At 51.7% G+C, this 27,474-nt stretch overlaps 1 protein-coding gene across 3 annotated transcripts; it reads right to left on the bottom strand.

Moving 5' to 3' along the window:
* Positions 1 to 244: 244 nt before the first annotated feature.
* On the bottom strand, positions 245 to 27,270 carry LOC136467026 (uncharacterized). 3 transcript variants are annotated; one of them, XM_066465582.1, is made up of 14 exons: positions 25,906 to 27,270; positions 24,886 to 25,047; positions 24,694 to 24,759; positions 6,903 to 7,046; positions 6,695 to 6,808; positions 6,451 to 6,552; positions 6,113 to 6,298; positions 5,305 to 5,394; positions 5,103 to 5,237; positions 3,630 to 3,752; positions 3,215 to 3,300; positions 1,946 to 2,558; positions 1,772 to 1,849; positions 245 to 1,679 (listed from the first exon to the last, which is right to left on the bottom strand). In XM_066465582.1, the coding sequence occupies exons 1-14, from the start codon at positions 26,239 to 26,241 to the stop codon at positions 636 to 638; spliced, it is 3,279 nt and encodes a 1,092-aa protein (XP_066321679.1). In that variant the 5' UTR covers positions 26,242 to 27,270; the 3' UTR covers positions 245 to 635. The 3 variants fall into 3 exon arrangements, with proteins under 3 accessions (XP_066321679.1, XP_066321680.1, XP_066321681.1); XM_066465583.1 differs by having other exon boundaries at positions 24,886 to 25,092; positions 25,906 to 26,046; XM_066465584.1 differs by having other exon boundaries at positions 24,886 to 25,040; positions 25,906 to 26,043.
* Between the last annotated feature and the right edge of the window lie 204 nt (positions 27,271 to 27,474).

The following is a 27,474-nucleotide window of genomic DNA, read 5'->3' as shown; positions in this document are numbered from 1 at the left end:
CATGTCCATCTGACGGACATCTAAGCGAGAGGTAAACAGATGATTTATCTCAAAATATCAAGGTCAAAATCATAAAGTTAAAAAACCATTTGCAAAATCATAATTAGACTGATGGACAAGAGCAAGAACGGGAAACCTTCATCAATACCAAACAGAGCACGCAGGCAATGATCTCACCAACCCACCACAAAATCTCTCGTAAGTCGTAATCCTACCCGTGCAACCAGTATTAGTTGCTTCCGCATTTGCTTCCCTGCTGGTGGAAGCAGGGTACATCATATTTGAATTGGATAAAACACTCTTTACACAGCAATACCATATAAAATGTACCACAAACTTGCCGAAGCCTAGGTTGAGGTCATTTAGCACCCAGGAGTCAGGACCCAGCTTGTCAAACTAGCACAGTATACATGCCTAATTAGTCGTAACTCAACACAACCAGCACGCTAAGAAATACAAGCCTAGAGAAACCGGAAATCATTCGATGTAACACCAAAATACAAACCAATCAGCAGAACCGAATGCCTGGAAAACAATGAGGCATCAGTTTGTTAAATATACTGACAGACTACTCTATTGATTCCCATCCTAGTTTGGATAGATGTACATTGAAGACTGGAACTTCACATGGCCATTTACTCGCACAAAACATGCTTCTTATAAAGTGCAAGTATATCTTTCTTGTTTGGATTCTTCAGCTCTAGCAAATGCGCGCCAAATCCATGCTTAGTTAGCTCCTCTTTCAATTTAGCTATGGTGAACTTTTTGTAACCATCTGGATTGCCATCTTTTACATCCGTGCTAACTGTAATGCTGTCTTCTCTCATATGAACGGAACCACCATCCTCAGTTTGGACAGGCTTCAACGGGGTAGTGTTGCTTTTGGTTCTTTTTCTGCTCCTCTCTGGAGGATCAATGTCCATATCTTGGATAGAATCCAGACGTACTTCATTATCTCTCAACCTTTTGCCATAGGTAGTGGTCCGGAGCTTGCTATCAAGTGCAGTCTCAACAAGACGAATCGATGTCAGCTCCTGATGGAGTATATCAAGTTTACCTTGGGCGGATTGTAGCTGTACAGATAAGGCCTCTGCACGCTTATTGGCTTCAGCTCTAGCTGAACGTTCCGTTGCCAACAGACTCTCAAGGACATGAACGGTGCTGGACCTTTGTTCGTTGCTACGGCTCAGTAAATCATCCATTTCTTTCTCCCGCTCAGCAACCCTACTCTCAAGCAAGGTAACCTTGGACCAGGCATCAGATTCAGAATTACGCATCCTCTGAACTTCGCCAAATAGATGGACTTTTTCCTGCTCCAATCTGTCTACCTGTCTTTGAACTCTCTCTATAACTGCTACCTTTTCCATCGATAGCCGCTGTGCCTCATCCTTCTCTTTCTGGGATGCAATAGCCTCTGTTCGAGCTGCATCAGCCAACTCAACAGCCTTCTTCACATCCCTTTCTGCAGACTTGTATCTTTGTTCTGCCTCATCATATTTCTTACATTCAGATAAGAACTTCTCTTGAAGATGGTTTTTTTCTTGTTCAAGCATTCTAGCTTGTTTTTCATATGATGCTGCTCTGTCTCTCAGAAATTCTAACTTGCTTGTTAGTTCTTTGATTTCATCCTTCAAGCATGCAGTTTCCTTGTTATGGCCCTGTGTTTTTGATTCCGCAACCTGAATAATGTTCAACCATTATAAACTACCCTTCACATTTCAGAATGCATCAATTTAAGGGAAGATTGAAATAACAGAAAAGTCGTCACTACCAGCAAGCGCTCAGTCAATACACTTTCTTCACTCTCCGCTTCTCTAATCTTTGCAACTAATTTCCTTATTTCCTCTTCCTGTCAGTAACGAGATGTCACATACATGAAACATCATAACAAAAGGCATCAAACAGGTAAAAAATGAGAGATAGATTAGAGAGAGAGAGAGAGAACCTTTTCCTCCAAATGTGAGGCAAACTCTGCCCTTATAGCACTTTCCCTTTCTTGTGCAATTTTGTTAATTTGTTCTTGCACTGATGCGAGTCTCTCCAATGCAGTTTTAGCCTGCACAGCAGCCATTTCGTATTTCTTCTTCCATTCTGCAGCCTCATCTTGAGCAGAGGCTGCCTGTTCCCGAGCTGCTCCCAACTTTCCTTCTGCAGAGCTATGTCTAGACTCAAGAGATGCCAACTGAGCGACAAATCTATCTTGTTCAGCCTTGTGCTGAGAAACAGATTGTTCATACTTCACCCTCCAATCAGTGCATTCATGTCGGACATGATCAAGTTCATTAGATATGCTTACACAGCGTTCTTCTAATGTGCTACACTTGGTCCTCAGGTTTGCAAGATTACCACTAAGATCAGCAGTGGCTCTCTGTTTTTCACTTATAGCAGCTTCGTAGCGCTTTAGATATTCAGATTTGTGTGCCTCATTGGCCTCAAGTTGCTTCTTTAGAAGTTCTAGTTGGTCTTCATTTGACCGACATCTTAAAGTAAAGGAAGTCCTCTCTGATTCTGCTTCATTTATTAACTTCAAGCAGAGGTCCAATATAGGCCCTTCCAAACTGGAAGAAGCATATTATCAGATCCTTAGAGATGCTAATAAATTAATAAAACATTGAAACTCTAACAAAAAGTGCCAAGCTTCTCATTCAAACAATAAATGAAGGAGAATTGATGAAAAGAATTGAGTAAAATGTTAGGTTATGAACAAAATGGCTCCAGCTGAATTTGTCGCAATTTTATTACCGGATACCACAATCAGTTGATATATGCAATAGTGTAGTCATAGTGTCTATTATTAAATCACTATGATTCAATACGCAATTACAAAAAGGGTTTTCAAGTCACAAACTAAAGTGTAAGAATACATAAAATTATCACTTAGAAACAGTTCTGGTTTCATCTAGAAACATAAAACCCCACAAGCAATAAACTCACAAGAGACAACAGGTATCCCTATTATATAGTAGAATCAAGAGAAGTTCAATCAGAATATTGGAGAAGTAGGAATAACACAGAAAGAATACTTTGAATTACTTGTGAAAACAACAAAGGCTGGTAGCATAAAAAATTCAAAGTCGTCTCCAAACACACACACACACACACATGCACACAACTAGTGACACAAACATAGGAAACTGTGCTCTTCTGAAAACAACTAAACCAAAAAGATCATAGGAATGAACATGAAATTTTTAAGGCTCGGAGGAGGACGAACCACTGTCTTAGAAAGGCAGCAAGCATTCTCCATTTGGTTGGGCCAGTACAAGATGTTTCATATTCAGCAAGTGCAGTTTCGAGGACCTGCAGAATTATGTTATGTCAACATAAAAGAAATAAAGAATGAAACAACTGAAATAATAAGGTAGATCAGAAACTAGTAACCTAAATAACTAGTGACACAAAGAACACCAAAAAGTTGTGCAGGGCTGCAGTCTAAGAGCCCTTGGTAACTAGGACAAAATAATGGATTTTCTTTCAATAGCCAGAACTCAGAACACAAGTTGCACACAAATAAGCAAGTACAAAGGGAAGCAAACAGAAAACTCCATCCCACTTGACTGTTATTGACAAAGACTAATCACAAGTTAGATTCAATCACTAGAGTCATGCACATCATACTAATCAAATACCTGAATCACAGCAGAAACTTTGACACCAGGAGCAGTGCATGCCGCTCGGATCTTCTTCTCCATGTTGTGTATTGCGTTTGAGCACTGCTTGTCAGCCTCTAAGAAAGCATTCTTTTTATAATCCTGAACCAGCACACAGTTGTAAATCAGTGCCCGTAAGCCACAATAATAAAAAGAAATCATTAAGTCATTAGTGAAAGAAATATAAACTGAACAGCTAACATTATACTAGAGGAATTGAGCAATATTTTCAACTAACGAGCTGTTTGGTGCGGAGGAATGTAACGCAAACGTAAATGATAATAAGCGCATATGTTACCAGCGGGATGCAAGTTTGAACTAATTTCATTAACGTTTACGTTACTTTGGAACCAGCCAAACAGCACCTAAATAGTAAAACATTTAACTATTAAATATTAAATATACCACACCTTAGCAATTTGGCATGAGTAATGGAGTTAAAACTCTCAGGTGGTTGGGCCTTGGAACCGAAGGTTCCATTATCACAATGGTTGGTAAGGGTTAACACAATAGAGCAGTGAACATATAGTGCTCAAGCCCATCATCAACCGCTGCCACCTCCTACACTCCACTTTCCCCTCATATCAATGCTGGATGGAACTCCCCCAAGTGGAGGGAATAAGAATCAGAGCCAGAGCCATGCCCCACTGGCTTCACGTCCACCACCAGACCCCAAGATTGATCACAAACTCTCCAATCTCCTTCCTCTAGCCAACATCCAGTATCTCTCTCAAGGCAATGCAAGGTTCACCATGTTTTGACATTATGCATACTAGATACATAGGCAAAAACCTTTTACTAAACACGGTTTTTTATTGGGCCCTGTAATGCATAATCATACAAAAGAAGGTATACTATATACAACTTGAGAAACAACATCAAGTCTTTTCCTCAATGAGGTGAACAAGGTATCAATAAGTATTTTTTTCAGTGAACTTCAGTTAACATAGAATGTTTCTGCTTACTAACTGATTACTCTCATTTCGTTTGTTTGGACATGATACATTTTGAAGAAAAAAATGTTTTAAGAGAGTGTGTTTTTTTTGGGGGGGGGGGGGGGGGGGGGGGGGGGGGGGGGGAGCCCTGCTCACACCCGGCGAAAAATCACCGCGACCACATAGGCCACAGCTCATAAGAGAGCACATATTTAATTGCTCCTTAATCTGTGTTTAAGGTGCAACGCTCAACAAAAAACATTTTACTAAGGTTCACAGAAATATAAATTCACACAAACTCAAGCTGAAAACTAAATTTCAAACACTAGCAACCAAAGATAACACACCTATATCGTGAAATATTAAGCTATGTTTTCTTTATGTAATCAACCGAGAGATAAGAATGAATTAGTTAACTTTCTACAGAAACTGTAAGCAACCAAAGATCACACAGCTATATCATGAAAAATCAGGGTCTACATAATTGCTACATGAAAATGGCAAGTCTACAGTGTACCTGAAATGCCTTTCTGCAGAAATTGTTAAGAACTTTCTCATAATGGGCACGTGAAGTACCAGTTCCAACAGCAGTAGTATTGTATGCATCAAGTGCCTTTCTTAAAGCAGCTTCGTGTGCATCCCTTAAAGCATCCTAAATTTACAAAGTTAACAATTTGCAATGTATGAGAATGTGCTGCATAATTGACCTTTTAACTTACTTCTTCAGCTAATTTGCAGTGGCTGAAAGATGATATGTAAACCTCAGCAGCAGAATCATATGCTTTCCGGCATTCTGCTTCTTCTACGCTCTGCAGTCAAATATAGGAGGCAGCTAAACTCAAGGATGGTACAAGGAGAGTACTTATTATTAAGAAAGTATCTGATATGATTGTAACCGACACAACATGGACCACAGGTCCAATATTCTGTGATAAACATTGTATTTTCTTAATACTCTTTATCTAATAACAGCCTCATAACATACTACCGCTGTTCATTATAATGTCAAGAAGAAGAGTTTTTTTTATAAGAAGAAGAGTTAATAATATCTTTATCTAACATTGATTCACCACCAAGTCAAATCTGCTGTTTCAATCAAAGTCCAGGATACTTTGACAGCAATAAATATTTGTCATGTGTTTCATTTGTGCCAGAAATTTTTGCATAAAAGTATTCCCATTTCCATTGATACCCCAGTTCATTATACTTCCAAATGATGCACGACCAAATCTTCTCACCATTCTTATGGACACTGACACTTGTCTTTTTCGATGAACTGTTATTTTTACTCATACTCTCTGGTTTTGGTAATCATGTTTTGCTAGACTCATATTGGTTTTATCTCTACCGTGCCCAAGCTTGTTTGAAACAAAGGCTTTGTTGTTGTTGTGTTTTCTTAAGCTTAAATTTGTGAAGCAAGTGACCATAGAAAAACAGTTGAGAGATAACATCAATCTAAAAAAAATATGGTTCAATATGCATCAGTTTACATATTTGCCCAGGTGCATGGCTCAAGAGAGAAAATACCTGCCAAGAGGATGAAATGGTAGGCACAGCTCCATTGTTTATTGCATCCAGGAAGGACTGTGTAACACCAGCTAGTACTGGTCCTGTCATGATTGTACCAGCAACTTGCTTAGGCCTTGTCCTCTCAAAAATAAACCTTGTTAATTCGTCCAGTCCAGCTTGAAATTCAGGGCGCAATTTCTCAAGCTGGTAAAACGTTTCCAATTTGAAATGCGTCAAATGAGGAACATATTATTGCAGTGATATGCGTACTTCCATAATGAAAATACAAGAGAATGGGGCTTACAGGGATTTGATCAAGACGTTGCATAATGAAAATACAAGAGAATGGAGCTTACTGGGATTTGATCAAGACGTTGAAGTTCATTTTCACTGTTCAATGGGCGCACCAGTGTGAAACATTCTCTATCGGGGAAAAGGGCATGGATGGACTCACGGATCTAAGACAATTTGCATATGAAATTGAAATTGTAAATAGCAATGCAAACAGAATAAAATAAAAGGCACATCTACAAAATCCAAAAGAATAGAAACCACTATACGAATTTCAAATCAATTGGAATATATACTATGACAGAATACCTCATTCTTTGAAGATATGTCCTTTCCTCTGCCTTCAAGAGGCCTCAGTGCAATTTCCAGGTAATCTCGTGGAGTTATCTTTCTACCATTCTCCATTAAATCCAGATAGAAATCCTAACAAAGCGATATCTTGTTAAGACTGGGGAAAAACTCTTTTGGTAGTTTATCTACATAATAACGACATTATCAAAATCAGGGAACCAGTTACCCTGAGTAGCCAGATGAAAATAGGTGAAAACTGCCCAAGTTCAGATGCAGCAGACCTCCCACCATTTGCCCTCACACGGATATGCTTGGTCATTTCAGTAACAAGTGAAAGGCGATCAAGGGCTGCCTCATCTATACCACCCATCTGCAAGGGCCAATAAGAATATTTTTTATTCCCTTGAACATGTTTGATGAAACAGATTAATCACATTGCAAAGTTTTTTTGTCATATCCATGTGCTCACATTGTCGCATTATCATATATTTCAAAATATAAGGATAGATACTATTTCTAGCCATTAGATCGCCTACATAAAATGGTTCATATTCTGCCACCTTGGCGAATATAAGCCACCGTTGTTTTAAATTAAACAGGATATATATCCTTACTTTGGCGAATATACGCATTTCTGAGTGTTGAAGAAATGCGTATGTTGCGATGGATTTACGGTCACACAAGAATGGATCCGAATTCGGAACGATGATATACGTGATCGCCTAGAGGTAGCACCAATTGAAGAAAACTGTCGGGGACGGATTACTGGGGTACCCAAAGAGGTGGAACTAAAAACCATCAAACGCTGATGCTTCCGAACAGGTGGGAACGCAACTACACTCCTTGTCCATACAACCAAAGGTTGGCTGCGCCTCGCCCTGCCCCGAAGGGTTGGCTCCGCCTCGCCCGACCGCCGAGGGCAGGGCTCCGCCTCGCCCGACGACTGAGGGTAGGCTCCGCCTCACCCGACGGCTGAGGGCGGGCTCCGCCTCGCCTGACGGCCGAGGGCCGGCTCCGCCTCGCCCGACGGCTGAGGGCCGGCTCCGGCTCGCCCGACGTCTAAGCTCCGGGGCTGGCTCTGCCTCGCCCGACATCTACACCGTGCCCCTTCATAATGACGAAGCACAGGGTAAGACAGCACACTCAGATCAACCGCAGTACTGAGGACCATGCCCTGCGCACCTGCGAGAATGTACCATCGGGATACGACAGGACAGGCGCTTTAAGACCTCCCAAGCATGGCAGAGCTCGAATAGTGTTGTAGGCGCCGACTTTTGTCCTACAGTGTTGTGGGCACCGCCATCAGCCCTCGGGCATGGATCCTGACACAGACATACGACAACCACTACAGTCTAGGAGAGAACTCACATCATCAACAGTAATGAACACATGATCACTTCCCCGTCCGCTCCCCGTAGGGTCACAGCTCGGTACCCTGACGCGGCGCATCTTCCGCCGGAGCAGGATGGGACATAACCACTTGCTGAAACGAAGCCAGGGCACGGCCATGTCAGGATCAGCGAACGTGCTATCCCTGGCATGGTCTGCCATGTCAGCAGGGCAGGTTCAATGGAAAAGGAAGACCCGGCGCCTTCGAAGGACGATCTCTGCCTTTGGTTTTTTCCTCTTTCTCCCATCTGTAACCCCTGCTCCCCCTTGGTCTATTAAAGGGAGGGCAAGACACCCCACTAGGGGGACAAATCGATTTTCATACACAACACATCACACAACACACAGCCAAGCAGCAACAGAGCTCTTGGCATCCTTTTGACCCTTCCATCAGAAACTTGGGACATGTCCCTCTCTTGACCGTTTGTACCCCTACTACGAACCTTTTTCGATGCTAATAACACGAGCAGCAGCAGACTGGACGTAGGGACATTCTGCTCGAACCAGTATAAATCTTATATCCTTTAGCACACCATCCGGGCCTAACGCGCAACAAATATAAATTTACTAGTTGGTGTTTATTCGAAACACCGACAGTTGGCGCGCCAGGTAGGGGACCTTTGCGCGTTCCACATCAGGCCACGGATGGCTAACCACGGCATCAGCTGGGTCCCAGGCGCACACGTTCGCTTCGGGAGCCTAGACTTCATCATCACGGTGGGGGGAGAGTTGGCATTGGCTCACGCCGCCATCCAATCTCTCCCCTCCGTCGGCCTCAACCACGAGAGTTTTGAGCACAAGCTTGGTGTCTCCCTTGGACCCCAGCAGTCCAAGGAGGACCAGCGCCGCCTCACCCTTTCCGACGACAACAACATGGCGCGGTTTTCCGGAGGAGGGTCCCTCTCCGAAACACCACATACGGAGCGCCCCGACAGCTTCCGTTCGATTTCCGCAATGCTGCGGCGACCGTTAGCCACCTTGTGGCACGACGCATGGTTCAGCCACCCACGAACGAGTTCGTGGGGGTAATCGAACACGTCACGGAGTCTCTCCACAACCTCCTCACAGAGGAGCCGGGGTCATCCTCTGGCTCTAACTCCAGCAGGGGGAGCCATCACCCCTCCCGGGACTGGTTCATGACGGATACCCCCGAGGGGCACGTCGAAAGCATCTCCACGGAGGAGGCTACCCCGGCGGGCAACCTCGGCGGCAAAACCGAAGGGGAGACAGCAGCCCCACCTCACATGGGGGTGGAGCAACTGAGAGCCCGAAAGCGGGAGATCGATGAAGCCAGACTCCAGCTTGTGCGGGAATACGCGGAGGTCGATCGGGAGATCGAACGCCGCAGAGACGGTTGGCGCGCACGCGCCGTGGCCCGTGATGTAAACCGAAGGATCATCGCTGACGATGAAACCCTTCCTCACTTCGCTCAAACAAGCCAGAACATCGCTGCCGCAACGGCCTTGCTCCATGGCCTTCTAGAGACCGCAACGCCCGAGGATCATCGCCCCCCCCCCCCCCTCGAGATTCGCACGCTGCTTGATCGTGCGACGGCGCAGCAGGCGGAGAGCTCATTGTCTCGGCGACGCGAGCTCGACACCAGCTAACGTACACCCTCCGGACGTCCCGGCAGGGACGCATCAGTCCACCAGGCACCACAAGGCAGCAAGCAGCACGCTGTGGTCCAGATACATCAACGTCTTGGCCATAAACGCGACGCACGCAGCACCCTCGACGCCCGCAGACGTACCTACAGCGACCCGAGAGAAGAAGCCCGCCGCGGCTATCATCCTCGTCGCGACGGGGGCTACGACAGCGGCAAGGACCGAAGCCCAAGCCCCGGCCTGCCGGGCCCTCAGGCCTTTCGGCCGGCACATCCTCCTACCAATATCCCTAAGTACTTTGGGGAGACAAATCCCGGACTTTGGCTCGAAGACTACCGGCTTGCCTGCTAAGCCGGTGGTGTGGATAATGACGACTTCATTATCCGCAGCCTTCGACTGTTCTTAGCCGATTCGGCACGAGCGTGGTTGGAACACCTACTGTCCAACGCGATCCAGAGTTGGGCGGATCTGAAGGAGATCTTTATGGATAACTTCCAGGGCACATACAAGCGCCATGGGAACCCATGGGACCTCAAGAACTGTCGTCAGAAGGCCGATGAGACCCTCCGAGGGTACATCCGGCGGTTCTCCCGACAGTGCAATGAGCTCCCTAACGTCGCCGACGCCGACGTTATAGGAGCCTTCCTGTCCGGGACTACCTACGAGTATTTGGTTCATAAGCTGGGATGCAAGGGCCCGCGGACTACCAAGGAACTCCTGGACATCGCCACCAGCCACGCCTCAGGAGAAGAGGCGGTAGGAGCAATCTTTGATCGTCTCAAGGGCAAGGCAAGACGGGACGAGGGTGCCGGCGAACCTCCAATCGTTCCGCCAAAAGAAAGAATAAGAAGCAACGGCGCGAGGACTTGCTCGTGGCCACTGCTGACCGCAAGGGTGGTCGGAAGCCCACGGTGGGCACTCCGAACCACTTCGAAAAATTACTCGAGGGGCCGCGCCCGAACCACGCCTTCCCGGTAAAGCATCTACTCAAGGACTGCAGCCTCATACGGCGGTTCCTGTCCGGAGGCTCCAACAAGGGGGAGCAGGGAAAGGACCCTGCCCCCACCACGGACGACGCCGAGAAGGACGATGGCTTTCCGACGCCAGACGGCTGCCTTCTAATCTTCGGAGGATCAGCGGCCTAGGACTCCAAACGTCGGCAGAAGGTGGCGCGTCGCGAGGTTTACACGGCCGAGCCGGCCACACCTCCCTTCCTCCGGTGATCAGAGTCCGCCATAACCTTCGACCGGACCAACCATCCGGATAGCGTCCCACACCCAGGGAGGTATCCGCTTGTGGTCGACCCGATCGTCGGCCCAAAGCGACTCACCAAAGTACTGATAGATGGAGGCAGCGGCCTCAACATCATGTACGCCAAGACGCTCGATGAGATGGGCGTCGACCGGACGCGCCTCCGCCCAACTCGAGCGCCTTTCCACGGCATCGTGCCCGGGAAGCAGGCCATGCCACTCAGGCAGATCGATCTGCCCATTACCTTTGGGGATCAGTTCAATTACAGGACTGAAACCCTCACCTTCGAGGTGGTTGGGTTCCCCGGAACCTTCCACGCCATCCTGGGACGTCCATGCTACGCAAAGTTCATGGTCGTCCCTAACTGCACATACCTCAAGCTGAAGATGTTGGGCCCCCACGGGGTCATCACCGTCGCCACCTCCTTCCAGTGCGCCTATGAGTGCGAGGTCGAGTGTTTCGGTCACGCCGCAGCAATCGTCACCTCGGGGAGCTCGCCACCCTCAGGGAGGTCACCGAAGAAGCGCCCGATGCCAAGAAGTCGACCGGGTCGTTCGAGCTGGCAGAGGGCTCTAAGGAGGTCCTCATAGATCCCAACAGCTCTGAGGGCAAAACGGTACGCATTGGTACCACGCTTTCCTCTGAATAGGAAAGCGCGCTTGTCGACTTCCTCCACGACAACAAAGACATCTTTGCGTGAAAACCCTCGGATATGTCAGGCATTCCGAGGGAGGTCGCCGAGCATACCTTGAAGATCCACCCAGGCTCCAAGCCGGTGAAGCAACGCCTCCGTCGCTTCGACGAGGAGAAACGCAGGGCCATCGGTGAAGAGATAGCAAAACTATTGGCTGCCGGATTCATCAAGGAAGTATACCACCCAGAGTGGTTAGCCAATCCCATTCTTGTACGAAAGAAGAGGGGAAAATGAAAGATGTGCGTAGACTATACGGGTCTTAACAAAGCATGTCCAAAGGATTCGTTTCCTTTGCCACGCATAGACCAAATAGTCGACTCTACCTCGGGGTGCAAAACCCTCTGTTTCCTTGATGCGTACTCTGGGTACCATCCAATTGCGTGAAAGAATCCGACCAGCTCGCGACAACTTTCATCACCCCCTTCGGATCGTTCTGCTACGTTTCAATGACATTCGGTCTGAAGAACGCTGGGACTATGTACCAACGCTGTATGCTCAAATGCTTCGGGAACCTCATCGGGCGGATCGTTGAGGCCTACGTTGGTGACATCGTGGTTAAGTCCAAACTGGTTGACCACTTCGTTGCCGATCTTGAGCAGACCTTTGCAAAACTCCGAGCGAATGGCATCAAACTCAACCCCGAGAAATGTGTTTTCGGGGACCCGAGGGGCATGCTGCTCGGCTTCATCGTCTCCGAGCATGGCATCGAAGCCAACCCAGAGAAAATCTCAGCCATTACAAGGATGGGCCCGATTCAGAACATAAAGTGGGTTCAGCGAGTCACAGGGTGCCTCGCCGCACTCAGCCGATTTATCTCGCGCCTCGTCGAACGAGGTCTCCCCCTTTATCGCCTCCTGAAGAAAGCCGACCGCTTCGAGTGGACATCCGAGGCCCAGGAGGCACTTAACATGGTCAAACTGCTTCTGACAAGGGCCCCGATCCTAGTTCCGCCAAGCAACGGAGAATCCCTCCTGCTAATGGTCAGCGTCGCCCTGGTAGTGGAGCGAGAGGAAGAGGGGCACGCCCTCAAGGTGCAGCGCCCTGTGTACTTCATCAGCGAGGTACTATCGGACTCCAAGACCCGCTACTCCCAAATCCAGAAGCTCCTATACGCGGTCCTCATCACCAAGAGGAAGTTACGCCACTACCTCGAGTCACACCCCGTGATGGTCGTGACGTCGTTCCCCCTTGGCGAGGTCGTCCAGAGCTAGGACGCCACGGGAAGAACCGCAAAGTGGGCGCTCGAGTTGATGGATCAAGCCATCACGTATGCCTCCCGAACGGCGATCAAGTCCCAGATGTTGGCTGACTTCATCGCGGAATGGACCGAGGTCCAAACACCACCGGCGGTCGTCGATCAAGAGTACTAGACGATGTACTTCGACGGATCGCTTATGAAGAAGGGTGCCGGCGCGGGGCTGGTCTTCGTATCACCCCTCAGGGTTCGCATGAGGTACATGGTTCGTCTCCATTTTCCCTCATCCAATAATGTGGCCGAGTATGAAGCACTCAACGGCCTACACATCGCCATTGAGTTGGCATCCGACGCCTCGACATCCGGGGCAACTCCCAGCTGGTCGTCAACCAAGTCATGAAGGAGTCGAGCTGTCACGACGCCAAGATGACTGCGTACTACCAAGAAGTCCGACGGCTGGAGGACAAATTCGACGGCCTCGAACTCAATCACATCCCAAGACATCTCAACGAGGCGGCCGACGCACTTGCAAAAGCGGCATCCGGTCGAGAGCCGGCGCTAACGGGTGCCTTCGCCAGCGACCAACACAAACCCTCGATGCGCTACGAAGGGTCGGAACGGGCTGACGATGGCCCGTCTGATCCAGCCTCGGGGGCTAACCAACTGACAGCTCCGTCCAGCCCCGAGGTCATGGAGCTTGAAGAGGATCCAGCGACAGAGCCCGACCCTCTGATCGACTGGAGAATGCTCTACCTCGACTACCTCCTCCGTGACACGCTGCCAACGGACAAGACGGAAGCTCGACGACTCGCACGTCACGCCAAATCCTTCGTCCTTGTAGAAGACGAACTCTACAAACGAAGCCACACCGAGATCCTGCAGCTCTGCATCCCCATCGAACAGGGGAAGCTTTTGCTAAGTGATATCCACAGTGGGATCTGCGGTCACCACGCCGCGCCTAGAACCTTGGTTGGGAACACGTTCCGACAGGGCTTCTACTGGCCCACTGCAGTAGCCGACGCTGAGCAGATCGTACGCACCTACGAAGGGTGCCAATACTACGCTCGGTAAACTCACCACCCGGCTCAAGCACTCCAGATGATCCCCACCACGTGGCCCTTCGCAGTCTGGGGGCTCGATCTGGTTGGGCCTCTCAAGAAGGCGCCCAGAGGCTACACCCACTTACTTGTCACCATAGACAAGTTCACAAAATAGATCGAAGCTCAGCCAATCTCCATGATCAAGTCCGAGCATGCTGTGTTGTTCTTCCTCGACATCATCCATTGCTTTGGAGTACCGAACTCCATCAACACGGACAACGACACACAATTCACCGGCAAGAAATTCCTTCGATTCTGTGATGAACAACACATCCGGGTGGATTGGGCCACCGTCGCGCACCCCCGAACGAACGGGCAGGTCAAGCGCGCAAACGGCATGCTCCTACAGGGCCTCTAGCCCAGGATCTTCAACCGATTGAACAAGTTCAGTGCACGCTGGGTCGCCGAGCTCCCTGCGGTGCTCTGGAGCCTAAGGACAACTCCCAGCCGAGCCACCAGCTACACACCTTTCTTCATAGTCTACGGTTCCGAGGCCGTCCTCCCAACCGACCTCGACTATGGAGCGCCAAGGATCAGAGCATACGACGAACAGGGAGCCGAGGCATCCCACAAAGACGCCATGGACCAGCTAGACGAAGCTCGCGACATCGCCCTCCTCCGCTCAGCCAAGTACCAGCAGGCGCTGCGTCGGTACCACAGCCGACGAGTGCGGGACCGAGCCTTCAACGTCAGGGACCTGGTTCTCCGCCTCGTGCAGAGCAACAAGGACCGTCACAAGCTCTCCCCGCCCTGGGAGGGGCCGTACGTTGTCGCGGAAGTACTCCGGCCAGGCGCCTACAAGTTGAAGACCATTGACGGCGAGGCCTTCACTAACGCCTGGAACATTGAGTAGCTACGTCGTTTTTACCCTTAAATAAACACATTTTCCCTTATCAGTTTTTGTCGTCAAAAGTCAATCTTTCGTGACATCCAACCCCTGCAAAGTGCGAGGGGTCGGACCTCACTCGGAGGCTGATATAAGTACGTTTATCTTGCAAACACTCTCTGTGTTATCTTGCAAACATTCTCTGTGTTTTTCCTCTTTTCTCATGGTAAGTCCTAAAGGCTAGGATTTCGGAAACAAAATCTGAGTATAACTGGTAGGACTGCAGGAAACCCACGCCCCGGTGGCTATGGCCTCCTTGCTCACCAGCGTAATCAGAATTGGCTCGCCCGCACTCCGAGTTTTTTGTGACCTTAACTATGGGAAGGGTCGGAAGGCACTAAACCTCTTTTACAAAATGAGGGAGAAGAGCTGAAAAGCTGTTTGCTGTAACGAAATTTAAGAACGTGTTCATTTTTTGCACAAATTCATCGCTTACAAAGTGATTTCATCACAAAAAAGGGACTGATGTATTCATGAATACATAAAACAGTTCACACGGGGGCTCCCCCACAAATTAAACGATTACATCTGCTGACCATTTCTACTCTAAGTACTACTACGGTCGACGCGCCACGCTCTCCATCGGCAATGTCCTACCGCTCCGCAGGATCCCCGAGGATGCCGTCGTCTGCAACGTCGAGCACCACGTCGGTGACCGTGGCACCTTCGTCGGGGCGTCCAGAGACTACGCCATCGTGATCAGCCGCAACCCTGACAACGGCACTTGGACGGAGGGCGCTCCCCGCCGAAAGAAAGGCTGCCCTGGCTGATGGATGTCTCTGACATCTCGTCAAGCTTCATGAACTGGCCGATCTGAGCGGCTACAAGGGCGAAACCCCCCATCGACGCAGTCCTGGGCAGCTTCCCCACCAACAAGGCTCGCTCGGAGAAGATTCGCCGGAAGAGGTCCCCGTACAACTCCATTCCGACGAAAGCCTCGCGAACGACGACAAAGCCGACGACGCTCAGCACCCCCCAGTGCGCCGCCTCCTTCGGCAGAAGCGGCCCTTTCTCGGCAAAGGCGGCCAGCACCATCTCATCTACGTTGGATGACCTCCAGCTCGACATCGCGCTCCGAATTTACGAGCGGATTTGTAAGTTTCTCTCCCTGGCATTACCCTCTCTCACTTAGGAACCGCTGCGACGCACGAACGCATTCGGTGAAAAGGAAGGAGAGGAGGTAGCAGCTCAAGAATAGGCGAAGGAATGGGGACAAGAAGCCCCTCCCTCCCCCTATTTAAGGAGACGCAGCAGCAGAAGAAAGGCGAAAGGTTGATACGAAAAACCCTCTCCCTTCCCCTATTCAATGCAGATGGGAAATCGATGCTGATGAGAATTCAAGGGGATGCGCTCTGATCGACGAGACGTCGCCTGGTCAAACAGGACGTTGCCTGGGCATGGCCCACCACTACTGCACGTCGGGCGCGAGAATCAGGGCGCACCCGCATGCAGGCGACTCTCCGCTTCCCCAGGCAGGACCTGGAACGACCCAACGACGGGACCTCCACCAAGGGGAGCCCAACGGGCCTCCTGGGTCAATCGAACGGCCGAGGGGAACGCTGAACGAACGGCCACCGAAAGATAAACACCTTTGTTTATTTACTTTGCATGTTATTTTTACTACCGAGCCTCCGACCCCAGCAACGACAGGGGCACGGACATCGCTCGTGGGTTGCCGAGAGTGTCTACCTGTTTAGACATCCTCTTCGCCCGACCCCTCCTTACGCTTAAAACCGGAGACACGGTGTGCGGGTGTAAAACTTTGAGTAAAACTGGATGAACCACTAGACCCTACGCCCCGGCGGCTACGGTGTTTTTGTTCACCAGCATAATCAAATTCACAGTTCCCCGCACCCCAAGCTTTAGCATCCGCCTTCTCGAGAAGGGTTCGGTGGGGTCCTCCAGCAGAATCCCCTTCAAGGAGAAGCTGTCAGGTCGCCTAAATCAATCGAACGGCTCGGATCGCCACCGAGAGAAAGAAACAAAAAATTGCGATGCTCGTGCAGGTTACACCGGCCCTGTCGCGAACGTCGAACTCGAACCCCGCACGAACATGTCCGGTAAGAGCTTCCCGTCGCTCATGCCACCAAGGTAACATCACCAACCCCCGCTTTCGTTTCAATTAAATCGTACATTAATCCCATACATCCAAAACGTTGCATATGCAATTGCTGCTTCTCAACGCTTCGTGTCGCGTCACGAAACGGTAGTCGCCTCATTCGATATGAGCGGCAACTGACCGATGTTCGAAGGCCGGCCCGCGAAGGGCTCGAGGCCGCCTCGCGTCAAACATAGCCAGGGGAGAAAAACCGAGAGGAGCCCCAGCGGCCTTGTCCGACCCCGCTCAGAAGCGGACAGGGGCATCTCGACCTTTCTCGTTCGATTCTAAACCTCGAGCCAAACCCACAGAATCTCCATCGAGGAGAGGCCAACGGGCCACCTGAGCCTATCAAACGGCTCGGGCATCTGCCGGGAGGCGGGTTATGAAGTAGTGCAATGCCACATGCGGGCTCTGCCGACCCCGTCAGCGAATGACGGACCCGGATTCCACACGAACGTGCCCGTTAGCGAGCTCATTGAGAGCGACACTCGAGCCGTCGAGGCAAGTGTCATTAGCTCAGTCCCTCCGGTTGCGGAAGCCGAGGACGGGGTGACGCGTGAAACACGGTCGACCCCTATCAGACCCCAAGGTGCTCGGGGGCTCGAGCCGCTCGATCCAAGATCGAGAGACCGAGGTTCGAAGGCTGGCCCGTGAAGGGTCCGAGGCTGTCTCGCGTCAAACACGAGCCAGGGGAGAAAACGCAGATGAGCCTCAGCGGCCTTTGCCCAACCCGCATAGAGGCGGATAGGGTTATCTCAACCTTCTAGTTCAATCCGGCCTTTAGCCGAGCCCATAGGATCCCCATTGAGGGAGAATCTGTTGGAAGGCAGGTCAAGGAGCAACGGAACGCCACCCGAGGGCTTTGCCGACCCTGTCGCAAAGCAACGGGATCGGATTCCATTCGAACATCCCCGCTAGCGAGCTCATCAAGCACGTCACTCGAGCCGTCGAGGCAAGTGACGTCACCTCAACCCCTCCAGTTGCGAAAACCGCGGACGGGGCGACAGTCACAAAACGAGCCGACCCTTGACCGAATCCCCACCACGCGCGGGGGCTCGGGGAAGGCCGGGCCAGCAATGAGACCAAACGCACGGTCACGGAACGATCGTTAAAATCCTTATAAGGGGTACATGCGAATACAAGAGTAAGTTCGCTACCCTCGCTTCGGTCTCCAGTAACATCCGGCCCCAGCGACCGCAAGGGGTCGGATCTCACTCGGGGGTTGATAAAGGTATAAATACCTCCTTTTTTTCGAAACAGTCATTGCATCAGACCTCTTCCTCGCGTTAAGGTTAGCGGCAAGGTTTGTGGGAACAGGTAAACGAGCATGCCTGATAAGACTGCAAAAAACCCACACCCCGACGGCTATGGTAACTTTGCTCGGCAGCATAATCAAAATTTCCCCCTTATACACCTAGGGCCCGACGGTCTTAACGAACGAAAGGGTCGGATAGCATAAAACCTTTCCTCTCGAATGCAAAAGGGAAAGAAAACAAGTTCAGACAAACGAAACAAAATTACGAAACGAAATTACGAATCTGTTTTCGGACACAAAAGTGCCGACACTTGTCCACAGATCACAGATAAATGTTTATCAGACTCATTCGACTACCTCCCTCCTCGGGAGAACTGTCTTTCATCCTGTCCGCCAGGTTCTACGCAATAGGAGTCACCGCCTTCTCAATCTCATCCAGCTCGGAGGCTTCATAGCCAGACGCGAAGCCGAGGCTCATTATCTCCAGGTCAATTTCCTGATCATAATGAGCGGGCAACAGCAAAGGCTTGGGTGATCTCGGCGTGAAAAGCGTTCTCCTCAAGCTGGCGCACCCGCGCCATGATATCTACGGCACGAGCCACAATTGAGCTGGTTTCCTCCGGCCGCGCCACCCCCAGATCATCGAAAACCAACCCGACAGCAGCGCGCAGGAGATCGTGCTCATCACTCTCGACCTGAAGAATACCCCGCACCACGGCAAGCTCCGTGCCCAGCCCGGCAGAGATGCTCTCAGCCTCCAGCCTTCGGGCCACCGCGGCTCCAAGATCCGCCCAGAGGGAGCTGACCCCCTGACGCGCCTCGTTGCGCTCTCGGACAGCCTGGTCGCGCTCCTCGCGGGCCATGCCACGCTCAGAGCGAAGTCTTTCTGTAGTCTGGCGCAGCTCGTCTCGCTCCCTGCGCAGCCGGGCAACCACCTCGGCATCCAGATTCGCCTTCTGCTGCAGGGCCGCGGACCTCTCCTCGGCTTCCAGCTTGAGATCCCGCTCCCTCTCCAGCTTAGCCAGGAGGTTGACGGCCCGCTGGCAAGCCTCGGCATCCTTCTGGAGCAGCTCATCCCGCTCCTTTCGGACCCTGGCAGCCGCCTCCTCGTCCTGCCGCACCCTCGCCAACAGATCCTGAAACATCCCATGGGCCGCCTTCGCGTCTCGACGCGCCTCGACTTCCCGCTGTTGGGCGGCAGCGCAAGTTGGGCGCTCACATATCCGCGCGGCCGGGCCTCCTCGGTGAGGTGGTCCCATTCCACCTTCTGCTCGCGGAGGAACCGGGATTTCTCCTGGCTACGAGCAATGAGGGACTGAAAAGAAGACCAGTGTCAAAAACACAGAAAAAACATGAAGAAGAAAGCGAGAGGGAAGATCAAGCGGATACCCGGCCAGTGGGACTGATGACGTCACGCAGGACGGCCCTGGCCTGGTTCATGACATCCATCATAGCCGAGATCCCTCCATCGAGACTCTCCTGCTCTATGCTCTCGATAGCATCGTCGAGCGAGAAGAGAATCGACGTTGGGTCTTAAGGATCCATCCACTGAAGCAGCGGCTCACCCCACGCGGGCGAGCGGCTGCCCCCCCCCCCCCCCCCGACATCAGGGCCGAGGGCGACTCCCCGCTGGTCCTCTCCACCACCGCCACGATGCCCGGGGACCCTCCGGCCATGTCCCCCTCCGTCTGACCCGCCTCGGGCGCCATCACCTGGGCCACAGGTGGCACGGATCGCGCCGCTCCCGCGAACATCACCGTGGCTGCGTCCGGCTGCGCCTAGCTTGTCGCGGTCGCGGCCACCTCCGCTTGCAACGCCGGGGCCTCGCCTTGCGGCGCCGTGCCCACCACAGAGGGCGCCCCAAGCGCGAGCGGCAGCTCCGTCCGCTCCGACGTAGGCGGCAGAATCACCACCACCACCGTGTGCTCGGCGACCCCCGAGGGCGCTTCTTCGGCCTCGACGTCTGCTTGACCCTGCCGAGGGCACGGGCGCCACCCGCAAGCGGCGCCTAACCGGCCGACGAGGCCGCAACATCGGCTCCGCTCCTGCCCGAAATAGGAGCGACGGCGCCCGTCCCGCCTGAAGAGCAACGCTCTTCTTGGGCGCCAGCGCCAAAGAGCGGCCCCGTCTCAAGACTCTGCAAGAGTTAAAAGGCGTAAGGTCACACCGAAAAATAGAAAAAAAAAACAGAGGAATCGGTGACTTATGCTGGCGCTGTTGGGCGGTAGGGGAGTTTTGGGGACGAACCCCTAGATTTCTGCTCCAATTCGTCTGGGCGGGACCGTTTTGAGCCTGCCCCCTGCTCCCGGGCAGAGGGGCTTGTCTCCCTTGCCTCCGAGGGCGCGGCGGCGTTGCCACCCCTCTCTGTCGGCACCTCGGGCACGGCGGCAGATCCGCCCGCCCCTATCAGCTCTTGGGGCGCGGCAGTGGAGCCGCCGCCCCCCCTCCACCTACACCCCGGGCGCAGCGGCGGATCCGTCCGCTCCCACCGGTCCTGAGGACGGGCCGATGGTTTGGCCCGTCTCCGCCGGCCTCACCTCACGGACTCACTTCCCCCCACATGGAACGAGAAGGGTCCCTGCATGGATGAGTGGGTATCTATCAGTGTATCCTCGCCCTCCAGGACATCCCACTCCACATCGACAACTACCTCCTCGTCATCGTCTTCGCGGTCTGTCTCCTCTCCTCGCTCCTGTGGCTGCTGTCTCTGCTGTTTCTTCTTCCGCTCGAACTCCTTCGTCTTCCTCTACGACCCGATCGTGGCGCGGTTGGCCACCGCCACGAACTTGTCCTTCGGCAGCGGTGCTGGGCAATCCATAAAGACAAGTTTCTTCGGCTGGTCCCGCTATCCCAATGTCAGCACCAAGGGGTCGGGAGTTCAATTAAAAAGGAGGCACGGGGAAAGAGAACTTACGAAGTCAATGTACCCTGATTCCGGCCACATTGGGGGATGCCCTGGCACTAGGTACACAAAATCATTAGCGGCGCCAGCACCGTCCTTCAAGGGCTCGATCGCCTCCTTGATGCGCTGCGCCACTTCGGAGGGGGGAAGCGCTTCCTCGGCAAGCGTCGTCCCTACGAGCGACGCTCCAGGCGCCATCAGGTGCAGGGGAAGCACGCGCGCCATCAGCGGCGCCACCCTCCTCATGTGGTAGGCGCCGATGATCCCCGACCCCTTCACGCCCCTCTCCTTCAGAATTTGGAGGACGGCGAGATGGTCCTTGATCTTCTTATCTTTGTCCGGGACACCCCACTTCCACAACTCCGGGACCTCTTCGATGATACGCCCGGAGAATGCTGGCAAGGGGGCGGCAACGTCATCCTTGATGTAAAACCAATGCGAATGCCACCCCTTGTTGAAGGTCGACAGACGCATCGACGAGTATTCGTTCACCCAGTTGTTGCGGAGATAAATGCCGGCACATCCCACCGGCACGCTCAGCTCTTGCTTCCCGACCCGCTTCTTCAGAAGGTTGACGGCGAAGAGATACCGCCACAGGTCAAAGTGGGGACTAATCCCCAAGAACCCCACACAGGGCGACGAACGCCGCAATGTGCTGGACCCCATTGGGAGTAAGGTGCTGCAACTCCACCTTGTAGTAATACAGCAGCCCCCGAAGGAACTTGTGGGCAGGGGTGGCGAATCCCCGCTCGTGAAAGCGAGCGAAGGACACCACGTAGCCTTCGGGCGGCGACGGCTCGTCCTCATCACCGGGCAGCCGCCACTCCTCGGCGGCGGTCAGCGAGCAAAGGAGGCCACGGCGAACAAGGCCCTACAGGCGCTGAGGGGTGACGTCAAATCTACACCACAGCTCCATTGAATGATTGGGAGGGGGGTGGACGCGAGCTTGACGGCGGCTGCGATGCAGGTGCGGGAGGCTCAGGCGATTGGCGGTGGAGGTCGTAGATACAAAGGCGAGGAGGCAAAGTACGGAACCCTGTGGGCGAAACCCTTGGTTTTATAGGGGCGACGGATGCGAGAAGAGCAACCGTCCTCCTAGATCTCCATGTCTGCCACGATACACTACCATGTCACGCCGCGGGATATGCGCCCGCAATCCCTATCCTTTCCCACCAAAGTCGCGCCGGACGTTTCGCCTTCCCGGGCAGACTAGGACTCTTTCCCCGCAAAAGGGATACGTGTCGAGAAGCATTTCTCCGGCTCACCTGGGCCTAGGAGTTCGAGGGCTAGCCCAATAGTTTCGGCGGCCGTCCCAACGAGGGATGAGCCCACGAGCGGCCAAAACTCGGACGCACGAGCCTCAAGGGAGTCTCGATTCGCGATCGAGTCTCAACCAAGCTAAACCTAGACGAATCCCCGCGAACGGGATACCAGGATTCCCTTTAAGCTATCCAGTTATTGAAACACCAAATTTCACAGCCATACCCGCGAAGGGTCCAAATTACCCCCCGGGCAATTCTATCCGAATCACCCGGGGCTAAGGGCTACACCCATCGGGTGCGCTCGCGCGAAACCTCTGGCAAGTCAAATCACCCCCCGAGCAATTCTATCCGAATCATCCGGGGGCTCGGGGGCTACTGTCGGGGACCGATTACTGGGTACCCAAAGAGGTGGAACTAATAATCATCAAACGCTGATGCTTCCGAACAAGCGGGGACGCAACTACACTCCTTGTCCATACAACCAAAGGTTGGCTGCGCCTCGCCCTGCCCCGAAGGGTTGGCTCCACCTCGCCCGACCCCCGAGAGCTGGGCTCCGCCTCGCCCGACCCCCGAGGGCTAGGCTCCGCCTCGCCCGACGACTAAGGGCAGGCTCCGCCTCGCCCGACGTCTGAGCACAGGCTCCGCCTCGCCCGACGGCTGAGGGCAGGCTCTGCCTCGCCCGACATCCGAGGGTTGGCTCTGCCTTGCCCGACGGCTGAGGCTGGCTCCGCCTCGCCCGACATCTACACCCTGCCCCTTCATAATGACGAAGCATAGGGTAAGACAGGACACTCAAGTCAACCGCAGTACCGAGGACCATGCCCTGCGCACCTGCGAGAAGCTACCGTCGGGATACGACGGGACGGGCGCTTTAAGCCCTCCTAGGCATGGCAGAGGCCGAATAGTGTTGTAGGCGCCGACTTTTGTCCTACAGTGTTGTGGGCGCCGCCATCAGCCCTCGGGCGCGGATCCTAACATAGCCATACGACAACCACTACAGTCCAGGAGGGAACTCACATCATCAACAGCAACGAACGCATGGTCACTTCCCCATCCACTCCCCGTAGGGTCACAGCTCGGTACCCTGACGCGCCGCATCATCCGCCGGAGCAGGATGGGACGTAACCACTTGCTGAAACGAAGCCAGGGCACGGCCATGTCAGGATCAGCGAACGTGCTATCCCTGGCATGGTCTGCCATGTCAGCAGGGCAAGCTCAAGGGAAAAGGAAGACCCGGCGCCTTCGAAGGACGGTCTCTACCTTTGGTTTTTTTCTTTCTCCCATCTGTAACCCCTGCTCCCCCTTGGTCTATAAAATGGAGGGTAGGACACCCCACTAAGGGGACGGATCGATTTTCATACACAACACACAGCCAAGCAACAACAGAGCTCTTGACATCCTTTCGACCCTTCCATCAGAGACTTGAGACCTGTCCCTCTCTCGACCGTTTGTACCCCCTACTACGAACCCTTTTCGGTGCTAATAACACGAGCAGCAGCAGACTGGACGTAGCGACATTCTGCCCGAATAGTATAAACCTTATGTCCTTTAGCACACCATCCGGGCCTAACACGCAACAAATATAAATTTACTAGTTGGTGTTTATTCGAAACACCGACAAAATGCATGTCCAACATCGGTTGAAGTGGTTTGACCATGTCCAAAGGAGACCTCCAGAGGCACCAGTGCATTGTGGAGTCCTAAGCCAAACTAATAATATGAGGAGAGGTAGAGGAAGACCGAAATTGACATGGGGGGAGGCAACAAAAAGAGATTTGAAAGCTGATCTATGTTTGAATAGGAGTACTTGGAAAGCAGCTATTGAAGTGCCTGAACCGTGACTTGGGGCTCTTGGTGGGTTTCAACTCTAGCCTACCCAACTTGCTTGGGACTGAAAGGCTATGTTGTTGTTGTTGTATATATCGTTACTTTCCTCCTAGCAATGATCACAATGACCAATTATTTTCCTTCTTACATACATTAGTCAGGCCATTGATATCATCACAGATCAAGAAGCCCATCTAGCCTAATAAACAATACAAAAATGAGACATCTGATTGACAGCATATTTTGCTGAACAAGAAAATTGTCTGAATCTATTTGCCACCCACCTACTTTCTGGTGAAACATAGTTGGAAGGTGAATCTTAGTTGGAAGGGCATAAAAACTGTTTGATGTAGATAACCAGATACACAAAGCCCATTTCCTTTTCTTATTTGTATTTGAGCTTCTTTTGATGATGCTAGTGTTATTGTTGTAATGGCCATATGTTATCAATTAATGTAAGTGCAAACATGAAACAGTTCCAACATTATTAGGGATGAACTCGAGACAAATCTCCAACAAAAGGGTTGGAAAGAAGAAGCCATTGCTCACACCTGATTATATATGAACATGCTCGATAGTAGGACTGCCAATGAGAATATCTGAATGCTGTAAGTGCCCTGTAAAAGAGGGGGAAAAAATGCCACCAATGGTTAGTGTTTTTCCAGTTTGAGGGAAAAAAGTGCCCTGTAAAAGAGGAAAAAAACTGCATGGAAATGAAATGAGATCATTGAGGTACGTCATACCGTCTGATCATAGGCATCGATGCCCTCGCTGTCAAGTAGCAAAAGACTATATTCAGTTCTGTCAAGGGCAGTTCTCTTTATTGGGGCACTCCACATCCAAAGGCCCTTGGTGCAGGGACGATGAGTACTTGCCACTTGAAACCCGCTACTTCTTCCTAGAAGCTATCACAAGCCCAGAAATAAGCCAAATTCATCGGGGCTTTTCCGCTTTTGGAAAAAAAAATTAACAGATCTTAATGGTGGGATAATTTTATTTTATTAAACATAATCTAGATGATACATACATAAAAAAAAGCAAGTTTAAAACATCAAACTACTGTTGTTTTGTAACAGATTATTATGCCAAGAACCCAAAAAATACAGCTCAGCTATCATTTTGCAACCATGTACATCTATACAAAATCATGTCACCATATATAAAAGAGCATCCTTTAACTAGAGCTTATTAACTTAAATCACAATTGAACAAAGTCACCATGTTATGTTTCAAAAACAAAAAGTCACCATGTTATTATTATTTCTCCTATTTCTGTCAATGTTCCTATCCTTACAGCCCCATATCCGGACATGAACAAATGGTCCATGTCCACTTGACCAGACAATGTGCCAAGTTTCATACCAAATATCCACAGGAGAAATTATTTATCACAACACTATGGTGGTAGGCATTGTTTTAAGGTTTTCCTTTCAATAGCAATTCCAGAAAGTGAACTAATAACCATCTTGTGAGTTTTGTTTTAATCAAAACTGTAGGGTTGTCAGTTGCGAGTCCAGCACTTTGACCGAAACTGATTAATTAAAAGAGGACGTTCAAAAAAAACACCAGGACAGCATATAGAGCAGTGCAGAAATACTATGAGGAAATTTTTTTGGTTTCCACCATCCATCACTTTGCAATTTTTTTTCTGATGGTCTGTAATTTGCAAAACCCACAAAATTTTCATGTTTCCTTCGAGCTCCAAATGGAACTGAAATCATGCCAAACCAACTTTCGACCACGGCAAGAGAGGGAAGGCGAACCTGGTTAAGGATGAAGCTCTTCCCCTGGCGCGCGCGGCCGCAGACAGAGACGACCCCGACGGGTCCCTTGACAAGCTGCAGCGCGGCCACGGCCTCTGGGTCCATCCGGAACCGGCCGCGCTCGTCGCAGTACACCAGCCGCAGCGGCCGGCCGCCCCCGCCCTCGCCGCCCGCCTCCGCCGCGAACGGCGAGCGCGGCGACGATGCCGACGCCGGGATCCACGGCGAGCGCGGGGTCCCTGTGGCCCCCGCCGCAGCGGAGGACGAGGACGGGGACGCGTCGCCCCGGCGGCCACGGTCCTTAGACGAGCCGCGGAGGCCTAGCATCTGCATCATCGCGGCCTCTCAAGGGAGGTGGAGGGCGACTGGGCTGCTTCGTCTAGGGTTTGGGATTTTTTGACGGAAGGGGGAGTGGTGCTGGAGCAGTCGGGCTTCCCGAGCAGGGGATTTCACGTTCCTTCGCTTCCGGCTTCCGGCTTCCGGCTTCCGCCGTTGCGCGTACCTTTACGTCGGTTGCCTTTTTGGTTTTTTTTTTTTTTTGAAACACGGAAACAAGTGCTTCCATCGTACTCCCTCTGTCAAAAATAAATGCAATCCTACTATTTGAATTTTTTCTCATAAAAAGTGCACACTTTGACCACAGCTAGCATGGAACCCAACAAGAAGAACAGAACAAACAAATGTCTTCTCGGCGTCTCCAGTGGAAAAAAATGTTGCTGAACTCAAATAAAAAAAATCGTCCGCAACGGACCCTGTGTGCCCTCCCATCCACTCGTTCTTATCTTCCAGGAAGCTTCTGCGCAATCTCCTTCCCCAGCGAACTTCCTCTTTCCATCCATCAAAGATCCAATCCAGAGATGATAAAAAAAAGATCCGATCTAAGCCCCAATCTCGCCAATCGAGCTCATACCCGTGCTCACATCTGCTTCACTTCCATGTTCCTCTTCCCCTTCCAGGCGGCGTCCATGTCGCTTGCATGGCTGTCGTCGGTGGCATGTGCCCTTGGTGTTGCGGCTGGATCTGCCGCGCGGCACCGTGGTGGCGCCAACATAAGGGCGGCGCGTGGAGGCGCGGGTCTTCGGCGGCGGAGAGCTGTGTATTCGACAGCGCGTGGAGCCATGGAGGCATGGGATCCGGCCACTGCATAGCCCGGCGCCGCAGCTGCGAAGGTGGAAGCGGTGGAGAATGGCAGGGAGGCCGGTGCCGCACGTGGATGGGCGTGGAGAGACGCCGGGATGCGGCGGAGGCCGACGGCGCGAGGAGCGCGAGGTGGAGACTGGCGGCGTGGGGACCGACGGCGACGCGGGTGTGGTACGGCGGCGTGGGGAGGGTGAAGCCGTGAAGCCCCAAGAAACAACCAGCAACTTCCAAACCAAGAACGGAGAGAATTGGACTGGTCTTAAACTTTACAGGGGCATTATTATAATTTTACATCCACTCTTGGTATTCGTGCCAGGTCCCAGAATCGTTTTTTTTTCTTGGGACGGAGGGAGCCGTACATTGGTTATTACCGGAAACTAGGTGAGATACAAAGTTTGGTGCATCGTCCAAAAAATAAGTCTAAATCAT

Source organism: Miscanthus floridulus, chromosome 7 (genome assembly GCF_019320115.1).
Source record: "Miscanthus floridulus cultivar M001 chromosome 7, ASM1932011v1, whole genome shotgun sequence".
NCBI lineage: Eukaryota > Viridiplantae > Streptophyta > Magnoliopsida > Poales > Poaceae > Miscanthus > Miscanthus floridulus.
The sequence above is the reverse complement of the archived record's forward strand: the minus strand, read 5'-3'. Positions and strand labels throughout refer to the sequence as shown.